The sequence below is a fragment of the Macaca fascicularis genome, chromosome 12, assembly GCF_037993035.2.
Source record: "Macaca fascicularis isolate 582-1 chromosome 12, T2T-MFA8v1.1".
Lineage (NCBI taxonomy): Eukaryota > Metazoa > Chordata > Mammalia > Primates > Cercopithecidae > Macaca > Macaca fascicularis.
Window position 1 is genome coordinate 20,372,696 of NC_088386.1, and position 12,299 is coordinate 20,384,994.

At 43.5% G+C, this 12,299-nt stretch overlaps 1 protein-coding gene across 4 annotated transcripts in view; it reads right to left on the reverse strand.

The window, feature by feature from the left end:
* The window catches only part of TMEM163 (transmembrane protein 163), a 260,775-nt gene that overhangs the window by 86,750 nt on the left and 161,726 nt on the right, over window positions 1-12,299 (reverse strand). For all 4 annotated transcript variants that reach the window (XR_012421087.1, XM_045368199.2, XM_074008921.1 and 1 more), the window contains 2 exons: window positions 10,898-10,941; window positions 9,439-9,530 (listed from right to left, as the gene is read on the reverse strand). Coding sequence is in view for 3 of the 4 variants with exons in the window: in XM_045368199.2 (XP_045224134.1) it covers window positions 9,439-9,530; window positions 10,898-10,941 (136 nt within the window). In the remaining variant the exon portion in view is untranslated. The remainder of the gene's footprint in view (window positions 1-9,438; window positions 9,531-10,897; window positions 10,942-12,299) is intronic.

Below are 12,299 nucleotides of genomic sequence, written 5' to 3' on the forward strand. Positions count from 1 at the left end.
TGGCAACCCATTTCCCAAAAGAAATGCAAATGCTCCCAAAGCATATGAGAATATGTTCAACTAGGCTGCTAACTAAAGAAATGCACATTAACATGGAGAATTAGCATTGCTGATAAAAAGAATTATAACACTTAGTGCTGGCAAAGGAGAATAAACATTTTCACCCCCGCTAGTGGTAAATGAGTATGACGCTTTTGGAGCATGGCTTGACACTGGTCATCAAAATTATGTGAGCATTTTCTTTGACCCAGACTTCTAGTAATTTATCCTAAAGAAACAAGAAGACAGGCATTAAAATACAAATGTTTAAGGACAGTTATTCCGGATTTTTTCTAACCTCAAGACATTGGAAATAACCCATGTCTTCAGCATAAAATTGCTAAAATAGGCTAAACCCATACATAGAATACCACATAGCTATCAAAAAATAACAAACCTCTATCCGTGGATGGAAAGATGTTCAAACGATGGTGTTAAATAAAGAAAAAAACAGTTTTCAAAACTATATGTAGATCATGTCTATGTTTTAAAAAAAAGCTAAATGGATATATGTGTGTGCATGCACGCGCACACACACACGGGGCATACATCAAAATGTTAGCTCTGGTTATCCCTGGAAGGCCCAGTAACAAGTGAGTTTCACTGTATTCTCTGCACCTTTATGAATTACCTTAACTGTTTACAGTAAACACATTTTTTTCTTTATCTTGCCCCACGCATTTCTTACTGCACATCATGGGTGGGGGTGGGAATGAAATTGAGGCATCGAGACACAATCTTTTTATTCCTTCACTACATGACTATCCCTTGTTGCTAAGTCAAAAGTAACTTTCTAAATGTGCTGAAGTGTATGTCTGGGTTTTCTTACATTTTTATTTACAAATTCTTTTATTCCATGTTCTTGAAAAGCAAAACAAAATGCTAGGGTAGACCATTTCAAACTCTTCCAGGATGACAAACAAAAAAAATTTCCAAAATTTTAGGGATGGAAAGTAAGTTATTCAATGCCATGTTTGATCTTCACCATGATGCCACTTGGCAGCTGTCATGACCCTCCCTCCCTTTCATGGATGAGAAAACTGGGGTTCTGAAAGATGAATAAATCATGTGGTGTCACACAGCAGGTAAGCAGCAGAGGGCAGCTCTGATGGAGGACTCTTCTCAGGACTACATTAGCTTTGCACGGCTGCCACAATACAGCACTACAAACCGAGTGACTTAAACCAGGGTCTGCAATCCCCAGGCCACAGACTGTCACCTGCTTTATCTGTATTTACAGCCACTCCCCATCAATTGCATTACTGCCTGAGCTCCACCTCCTGTCAGATCAGCAATGGCATTAGATTCTCATAGGAGCACAAACCCTAAAAGTGCACAGTAAATGTAATGTGCTTGAATCATCCCTAAACCATCCCCCACCCAACCCCAGCCCGTGGAAAAATTGTCTTCCATGAAATCAGTCGCTGGTGCCAAAAAGGGTTGGGGACCACTGGCTTAAACAACAGAAATGTATTGTCTCACAGTTCTGGAGGCTACAAGTCTGAAATCAATGTGTCCACAGGGCCACACTCCCCGTTAAACTTACAGGGAAGTTCCCTCTTCCGGCTTCTGGTCTTTGCTGGAATCTTTGGCAGTCTTTGGCCTGTAGATGCATTACTACAGTCTCTGCCCTCTTGTCCCATGGCGGTCTACTCCTTGTGTCTGACTGTGTCTCTGCTTTCTCTTCTTATAAGGATACTAGTCATATCAGATCAGGCCCCACCCTAATGAAGCATAACCTCATCTTCACTTGTTTTCATCTGCAAAGACCCTGTTTCCAAATAAGGTCACATTCTTCTGTACTGGGGGGTGAGGACTTCAACATATCTTTTTAGGGGACACAACTGAGCCCATAACAGGGACCAAGTCTACACTCCTTCCGCTAGTACATCTTACCTGCAGCACCATAACCCAGTAGGGTCATGTCTGTGTCATGCCTGCTTTCATCTGTCCTGTTCAGGACAGTGGAGGGCCACTCCTTGCTGTCTCCAGGCGAGTAAAATTCATACTACTCAAGGCGGAGGAGCTCCCGTCCTGCTGAAACAGCTCCACCTCCTGCCTTGACTCTCATCAGCCATCGAGGGCATCTCTGAAGTTATTTATTCTTCTAGTTCAGGTTCTGCTCTTGAGTTAAAACACATTCAAGAGCTTTGTCAATTTAAGAGCACTAGACAAATGTGGAGTAAATAGGATTCACTTTCTCAGAGCCTGATTTAGGGCCAGATCAAACAACCTACAGGAAGAACGCAGGGAGACATGATCCTATGTTAATATGTTCTTGGTATAACTCATTGCCTTTGCAGTCCAGCTCAGACACCAAAAGCAAATTACCAATCCATCACTTCTTGACTGAATGAGTTACTTTTCTTTTTAAATTTCTGGAATTGTTTCCAACAGCAGCGAGGGTGCTGGTAAAGTCAGTCATCAAAAGGCTATCAAGCTATCCTGTTGACTGGTGGTTTTCAGGCCAACGCATGTGGCTCAGCAAATTGGAAAAGAACACAGAGCAAGCAGCCTGGGTGAGGACCGGTGGGCCCGTCTATTTCACACGGGCAGACACACAAAGGGCTTATGCCTCTCTCAAGACATCCACTGCGGGCCCTCCAATTCCCACCCCAATGTGCAGCTGAGCAGAACGCCATTGGGAGGTACATTTGGAACAGGAGAACCACCTCTCGGGCTGCATTGAGACTCCGTGTTGTAGAATTAGAAGGCTGTCCAGGTGAACATCTCCCATCTGCCTTCACCTCCATCTCAGCAAGCTGACTGACAGCCCAGGAGACAGCTGGGCCTGGGGCGCCTCCACACCGCCCCACCTGTGCTGCAATCATATGCAAAATGTCACAGACCCCCAATGAGCGTCAAGCTGGACCTTCTGTGGCAAGCATCCCACGGCCCTCACAGCTCATGGTGGCAGGAGGCTGTTCTTCCTGGGGCCTTACACAGTACACAGGGCAGAGAATGGCAGGGACGGACACGAAATTCCATGTCATTCGGCCCTGCCAAGTTCCTCCTATACTTATTTCTCCCCAAGCCCTCCATCTCCAGCACCTCCTTCCTTTCCTCAGTATCACTCTCTCATTTCCAAATCTCCTAATCTTCATTTATTAAGAACTTCTGTCTGTTTTTTGAAAACAGGTTAAAAATGATCCACCTAAAGAGACATTGTCCAATACAGTAGCCACTAGCTGCATGGGCCTATTTAAATTCTTTAAAATTAAATCAAGTTAAAAATCCAGTTCCAGCTGGGCACAGCGGTGCCTCACGCCTATAATCCCAACACTTTGGAAGGCTGAGGAGGGCGGATCACCTGGGGTCAGGAGTTTGAGACCAGACTGGCCAACATGGTGAAACCCTGTCTCTACTAAAAAAATAAAAAATTAGCTGGGTATAGTGGTACATGCCTGTAATCCCAGCTACTCGGGAGGCTGAGGCAGGAGAATTGCTTGAACCAGGGTGGCAGAGGTTGCAGTGAGCCGAGATCACACCACTGCACTCCAGCCTGGGCCACAAAGCGAGACTCCATCTCAATCAATCAATATCCAGTTCCTCAGTGACTCTATCCACATACCAAGTACCCAATGACCACATGTGGCTAGTGACTACCATATCGCACAGCACGGATACAGAACACTGCCATCACCACCGAGCATCTATTGGACAGCTCTGCTTGTCATAAAGAAAATGTGTCCCCCTCCTTCCTCTGTCCCCAGCCCCCTCCTGGAGGGGAGGCGACCCTGCTGCCAGTCTCCTTTGTATCCTTTATATGCCTACACAAGTGTGTGTGGATGCAAACCTCTTTTGTTAAAACAAATGAGAAAAGACCACACACGCTATTTGGTGTCATGCTTTCTTCACTGAATGCAGCTTGGAGGTCACGTCGTAAGTACACAGATAGTGCTTCATTCTTTAGAGTGGTTGCATAGCAATCCACTGTCACCAGGCCAGTGTCACCAACCCCACCTGCACCCCCCAGGCTCCTCTGTCACCCACTGTGAGGCTGGCTCCCTTCTCTCCCAAACAGTCTCATCCTACCCTCCCAGTCTCTACATCCTCAAACTCTTTTCTGACTCTTCCCTTTACACCTTTCTTGCCCTAATAAAAACGTAGCCGTTCTCTGAGGAAGCTGCTTTTCCTGCCTTTGCAGTAGAGGCCACTTTTCCTCTCTGATCCCACATTCTCCAAGCGTCTTTCTTCCTGGTGGCTGCCCCCAGCTTCCTCCCTCAACACTGCCAGTTGCCATCAGACTCAAGCACCCACTGCACTGCCTTCCTGGCGCTGCCCCCTCACCTCCTGGCCCCTTCCCTGCACTGATGACTCACTGATGAAGACCTGCTTCATGGCCTTCACCTCCTCCCCAAATTCTACACACATTCCTGGTAACTTCAATCTCAAATGGATCATCCAGACAACACCGGGCCTCACCCACGTCCCTGACCTTTCATCCCCACCCTGCCTCAGCCACTAACTCTTCCCTAAATCTGTGCCAATAAGTGAAACACCTATGGAATCTTGGTTTTTAGCAACCTACTCTCAGATTAGTACCCATGCAAACAATTACTGACCTATCAAGACTTCTAGTCTTCCTTTTTTTTTTTTTTTGAGACGGAGTCTCGTCCTGTCACCCAGGCTGGAGTGCAGTGGTACGATCTCGGCTCACTGCAAGCTCCACCTCCTGGGTTCGCGCCATTCTCCTGCCTCAGCCTCCAGAGTAGCTGGGACTACAAGCACCGGCCACCACGCCCGGCTAAGTTTTTGTATTTTTAGTAGAGATGGGGTTTCACTGTGTTAGCCAGGATGGTCTCAAACTCCTGACCTTGGATCTGCCCACCTCAGCCTCTCAAAGTGCTGGGATTACAGGCGTGAGCCACCACGCCCGGCCATAATTAAGACTTCTAATCCATGGTGACTATTTATTAACTTTGCCATTATCCTTCCACGCCTCCTTGGCTAGTTTATTCTGTCTCTTCTTAGGAATCCCTTGATTGTAAACATAACATTCCCTTGTCCCTCCTTCTATCTTACCTGTTGAAAATCCTGACCATGTGTAAACCTGATGGTCTATCTTCTCCATACCTTTATTTCCTACCACAGGAAAGTAACCAAACTTGGAACTTAAAAAAAACTAGTTGGTAGAATTATAAAATGACATAACAACTACGGAAAATAGTATAGAGGTTCCTCAAAATTTTTAAAAGGGAACTGCCATAGGATCCAGCAATCCCACTTCTGGGTATTTATCCTAATGAATTGGAAGCAGGTCCCAAAGAGATATCTGAACACTCACATTCATAGCAGCATCATTCACAATGGCCAAATGGATGAATGGATAAACAAAATGCGGCATATATTTACAACAGAATATTATTCAGCCTTTAGGCAGGGCACAGTAGCTCACACCTGTAATATCAGCACTTTGGGAGGTCAAGGGAGGCAGATCACTGAGGCCAGGAGTTCAAGACCAGCCTGGCCAACATGGCAAAATTCCATCTCTACAAAAAAAACAAAAATTAGCCAGGTTTTGTGGTGCATGCATGTAGTCCCAGCTACTCCGGAGGCTGAGGTAGGAGAATTGCCTGAACCTGGGAGGCTAAGGTTGCAGTGAGCCAAGATCACGCCACTGCACTCCAGCCTGGGCAACAGAGCAAGACTCAGTCTCGAAAAAATAAACAAAATAAATTAAAAGGATTATTCAGCCTTTAAAAGGAAGGAAATTGTGTCACATGCTACAAAAGATGGATGATCCTTGAGGACATTATGCTAAGTGAAATCAGCCAGTCACGAAAAAGACAAATACTGTATAATTTCATTTATATGAGATATCTAAAGTAGTCAAATTCATAGAAATAGAAAGTACAATGGTGATTGCTAGGGACTAGGGGGCAGGGAAAAATGGGGAGTTCAATGGGTAGAGTTTCAATTTTGCAGAATGAGACAAGTTCTGAGGATCTGTTTCAAAACAACGTGAAATATACTTAACACTACTGAACCATATACTTAAAAATGATTAGGCTAATGCATTTTATGTTATATGTTTTAACAATATAAAATAAAAATAAAGACTTATAATAATACAATTTTTTAAAATGCAAAACAAAAACTATTAGGGCTAGCTACACTCTGGTGGTGCTGAAGCCAAACTCTCTTTCCCTGAGTATGAAATACCCCATCATATCCACAATTAGGATGCACAGTCACCAGGTGGCAAGGCTAAGGAAAGTTTTGAGTTGCTTTGCCTCAGTAATTCGAGCTCAAGATTCATCCCAAGGTTTTGGGTCCAATTCAAAAAAATAAAGGGAATTAGCTAAGGGCCAGTTGCATATTTTCCAATTTCCTCTAATATTACTCTCCAGCAACTAACTGAAAACCAATGGCTTTTCTAACTCATTTATGCTCATTAATATGCAAATATCAGCTTCTCAGCTGGCAGTGATTTCATTAATTTTAAACTTACATGGGGTAAGCCAGGGATTGAAACTTTAAACCAAAGCCAACAATACAGAGGACTGTGAGTATCACTTAAATCCCTAGATGAGGAATCTCCAAGTGAATGCACTGGCATTGTCACGTGAACAATCACCTGGGAATTAATCAAAGCAACTCCTCTGTGAGTTTTTGCCTTTTGGGAAGTGATATATGATTTTAAAGAACAGTAGCTGTTCGGGGATTATTAAAAACAGTGAAAGCAAAGACATTTCTCATCAATTTTGATCTTGGAAAACCTCCAGACCTAACAAACATTCACACAGATCCTAACAATATAGAAAAGCCACAATTATTCGTGGCTTTCTAATATGTATGAAACTCATTTCAGCAGAAAGGAAATCAGATTAAAAAGCAAATTAGAATAATGAAATTGGAAAACTCAATTCAATTCTTTCTGGAATTGCAAATCAAATTATGTATTATTAGCTCTGCAATAAAAAAGAAAAAGCAGCGGGAAAAACTTTCTCCTTTGAGGGCACTGCCCAATACAAATATAAGCCACATGTGTAATTTTAAATTTCTAAAAGACATTTTAAGAAGCTAAAGCAAAAAAAAATAACTTTAAGTTTAACCAATATATCCAAAATATTCTAAATATCGACACATAATGAATATTTTTTAACTATTAATAAATACTTTTTCTCATTAAGTCTTTAGAATCTAGTGTGTATTTTATACTTACAACACATCTCAGTTCAGACAAGCCACATATCAAGTGCTAACATATTGCACTAGTGGCAACCATATTGGACAGTGCAGCTATAGAACCAAAGATGACGTGTTCCTCTGACAAGACAGTGGCTAGCTCCTGAAATCCGAGTATCTCTCTACATTACACTCTCTAGACTTCTGAGCTCCTCAAATACCCAGAACAGCTTGGGTTGAGTGCATTAGTTGCTCCTTTGGCTAGACCAGTGTTAAGTCAAGGTTGGTCATCACGGTACAGGTCAAGCATCCTTTATCCAAAGTGCTTAGGACCAGAAGGGTTTCAAGTTTCAGATTTTTTTTGGATTTTGGGACGGCTGCATATACATAATAAGATATATTGAGGATGGAACCCAAATCTAAACATGAAATTCATTTATGTTTCATATATACCTTATACACACAGCCTGAAGGTAATCTTAGACAACATTTTAAGTAATTTTGTGCACGAAACAAAGTTTTGACTGTGACCAGTCACATGAGGTCAGGTGTGGAATTTTCTACTTGTGACATCAGGTTGGTGCTTAAAAAGTTTTGAATTTGGGAGTATTTCAAATTTTGGATTTTCAGATTAGAGACACTCAACCATCATTTGAAATTTTTAAAAGTCAATTTACTACTATTTTCTAGTATTTTTTTCAACCAAATTCACTTCTAAAAATTAATTTTATCCTAAATGATATCATGTGTGACATCACAAGTTTGATACTTCCATTTGTTAAAAAAAACTAATGCCCATTAAAATAGACATTTAACATTTAAAATAAGTTTTTGTACACTAACCAGAGCTAACGATGACATGAATTAAAATTTGCTCTCATTAGTGAGTCAGTTATGGTGTCATCTTTTAAAAGTTTTCCATCTGGCATATTCAGTCTCAGATATGTTACTGTCTCTTGGCCTCAAAGAGGTACTGCAACACTTGCATGTTGGAATATGGCCTAACATCCCATTCAAGAGTACTTTCTTGTTGGAGACAAAGTCTCACTCTATCGCCTAGGTTGCAGTGCAGTGGCACCGATCTTGGCTCACTACAGCCTCCACCTCCTGGGTTCAATCAATTATTCTACCTCAGCCTCCCGAGTAGGTGAGCTACAGGCACACAGCATCATGCGCAGCTAATTTTTGTATATTTTTGTAGAGACGAGGTTTCACCATGTTGGTCAGGCTGGTCTTGAACTCCTGGCCTCAAGTGATCCACCTGCCTCAGCCTCCCAAAGTGCTGGAATTACAGGTGTGAGCCACCGCACCCAGCCTCAAGAGTACTTTCCATCTGGGTGCCACCACAAACCACAGAAAGGGACATTTACTCACCTGTGTTTAACTGTCCAAAAGCTGCAGAGACAGAGAAAACTTGCTCTGATACCTACACATGCACGTATACATGCACATATATACATATAACTACATGCACATATATATGCACATATTAGTGTATAGGGATATGCATAAAAATGTGTGTGTCTGTGTCTGTGTGTGTGTGTGTGTACTCATCGCAATCATCCTACAAAGGAGGCATTGTCATTTTCTTGCTTTTCCAGATGAGGGAATGAAGCACAGAGCAGTTACTGGCTTCCATAATCACAGGGCTAGCAAATCCGATTACAGAACCTGTGTTCTTGTTACCCTGGCGTTTACAAATGATATAAAGAGATGGAAGTTGGAAAAGACATATGTTTTAGAGTCCCAAACATAAGTCCTTCAAAGTCAAAACCTTCACCCATGGGATGTGAAGACTGGGGCAAGCAACATCCCCTAATACAGAGGGGGGCAGAAGGCAAATAGAGTAATTTAGAATGCCCTTAAGATTTCTTCTGTAAATGACAGTGGAGAATTCCTCTTACTTAGAAGAAAAACAACATAAAAATGCAAGAGAACAAAGATTCCAATAAGAAAAAGCAAAAGGATGGATGGATGGATGGATGGATGGATGGATGGATGGATGGATGAGCAGATGGATACACCAGCAAACAAATAGTCTCAAAATCTGAGAACAGAAAATCATAAAGGTACATCCTCTCTCTCTGACCATCCCAAGAGGACCCTATCACATGACTGGCATTGCACTAGTCACTTTGAGAAGCAGCCTGGGGACCTTCTTCTCATCACTGGGACAAAAGCTGCAGGGCAAGCTGTGTTGAGGGCCTCATTCCGTAGCCTTCATCTGCACGGATTCTGCAGCCTGAAGAAAGACAAGAATCCACTTACATGTACTCTCTATGAGCAGAGTGCACAGCGGCCGCGTTGCTGTAACGCCACAGGACAATCACCGACGACAGGACGTCCAGGATGGCATCAAACTAGGAGAAGGAGACATGGCATTAGAGGCTTTCCAGAGTTAATAGCACACAAATGTGAAGACACAGGACAACTGTGCTGTGACTCAAAATATCTGCACGAGTAAACTCTGATCAAAGAGGCCTCCCATCATTACGACGCAGCCACGTACTGCCCTCATGCCTGGGGCGTCTGGAGCTCGGAGACCCAGCGTGCCATGTGGGGGGCTCTGCTCCCAGGGTGCCTGGCTCCCAGCACTCTGCAGACATAGGGCAGAAGGTGGGGAGTTCACTGTTTCAAAACACACGGAATTGGTTTCCCCATGACAGTCAAGATAATTGCAGTAGTTTCCTGCACATCCCAGATAAGAGATTCGAGTGAGAATTCTATTTCTGACTCTCAATGGGACTATGCTACCTGGGGTCCAGGGGTGAGGGTGGGGGTCACCAGGACCTGTGATAAGTCTGCCAGCACTTTACAGTTGCATACAAAACTCAATGCTTCTGTTTGAATGAGAGAGTATGCATGCACAAGAAAGCTAGGGAGAATGAGAGAAAAACATATGTGCGTGTTTGTTTCTGGGGACGTGTACGCACTGTGTGTGTGCATGTGTATACATGTGGTATGTCTGGGTGCGTGTGTGTGGTGGTGTGCCTTTTTCCTGGATGGTCCACATCTTTCATAAGATTCTGAAAAGAATCTGCAATGTACCTACAATAGCAAGTTCTCACGACAAAGGGCAGAAGTGGGTTTGGGAACAGGCATACCGACCCTCCGGTACAGGAGACCCCAAAGCTACCTGGCGGGGGTGCTGAGGAGAACTCTCTTTATGGGTCACTGCACCACACCACACTTCTCAGCTGGAAGATCACGAGCACTAGCACCCTCTCCAAGGGGCCTGGGGAAACTTCACCCAATTTCTCAACAGACCTAGCCTGTGAAGCAGAGACCCGCTTTCTCCAACTAGCTTCCATCAGGAGGCCGGCTGGGACGCCAGGTTACCCTTAGCTGGCTACAGACTGACTCATCCTAGCACGAGTAGCCCTGATCTTAACTCGCAGACCTCTGCCTACACCAGCAAATGCTTTGCTCCAGTGCGTACCAGGTCCACATACAACCTGGAAGGCAAAAATGCCCAAAACATCCTCTCACCCAAGCACATTGTGGGAAATGTGGTTCCTCCCCGTCTGTGCTTGAGAATTATACAGTCCTCATTGCAGTATAATTCTGTTAAATGTTCATTTTTTAATAGAAGTGGGTTTCCATAAAGTATGTTTCTCATGCTAAGCTCTCATAGGCTAACCACCCTCATTTGAGGGCTCAGGGTGAGGTTTATGGGCTTATGAAAAAACGTGCAAAACTTGATGAAAGTACATTTCAGGTTACTTACTGCAAACCCAAAAGCAGAGGCGCTGTACCTCATAACGGAGACAGCTAAAAAGAAAGAAAATATTATTCAGAATATTTTAAAACCTCTCTCATTTTTGAGTATATTAATACATTACATGGCCTTTTAAACATCAGTGGGGAAATTCCAAGAGAATAAAACTAAAAATTAACTGTACGTGTAAAATCTAAGAATTTTTAAAAAATGAGGCGTGAACTGAAAAGATTCCCAGACTCTACCTGCAACAACTTCCCCTCACAGTGTTCTGAAACACCTGAGGGCCAATTTCCAAATCCAATTTGCTTAAACAGCTGTCAATCAAATGACTTCTGATACTTTGAGAATTTAGCAACTGGGAACTATATCAAACTTTCAAAGTAAAACTCCAACCACCCAAACTGTTCCCATAATAAGGTGGTGCAAAGTAAAACTCCAACCACCCAAACTGTTCCCATAATAAGGTGGTGTGTCTAAGGCATACACCACTGCTAAGATAGATGAAAAAAAAATCTGTGGGCACCAGAGTTTAAAATCCAATGTAGACACCAATAACAGTTGTTTAGAAAAGAGTGACAAATGATCTTAAACAACAGATGTCTACAAATAGAGATGTCTACAAATGTCAATGCCACAATTATAATTACAACACACTTTGTTTTTTTTTTTGTTTTTTTTTTTTGTTTAGAGACAGTCTTGCTCTGTCACTCAGGCTAGAGTGCAGAGGTGCTATCTCGGCTCACTGCAACCTCCGCCTCCCTGGTTCAAGTGATTCTCCCGCCTCAGCCTTCCGAGTAGCTGGGACTACAGGCATCCACCACCACACCCAGCTATTTTTTGTATTTTTAGTAGAGACAGGGTTTTGCCATGTTGGCCACGCTAGTTTCGAACTCCTGACCTCAGGTGATCTAACCGCCTCAGCCTCCCAAAGTGCTGGGATTACAGGTGTGAGCCACCACGCCCGGCCTTGATCCATATTTTTAAATTGGAGAACGTCAACTGGGTAGCACTTTTGCCTAATTCTGTTTTGTGCTAAAGCAATGACAGCTTCAAAGACGTCTCGATTTGACATAACAAAGGCAGATCTCCAGAAGAAAGTCATATTTAACAAGCATACATGCACCTCCAACCAAGATTAAAGCCCTACACTAAGGGTCAGCAAAGCTGGCAGTGGCTTGTTCCCAGGCCTACGTTCTGCAAGTGGTCACTGGCGCAGTAGGAGGTGTGGGTGGGAGGCACAGAGGCCAGCGCCTACATGGACTTCCATCAGCTCATCACAATGTCCCTTCTCTAGGACCTGCTCCTTGTCCTCTCCACAAGGTCCAGGGACAGTCCTCAGACAACGTGTTGTGCCTTGTGCCCTCCAGCTGTAAGGAGGGCTCCTGATCCACTATGAACCAAACAGAGT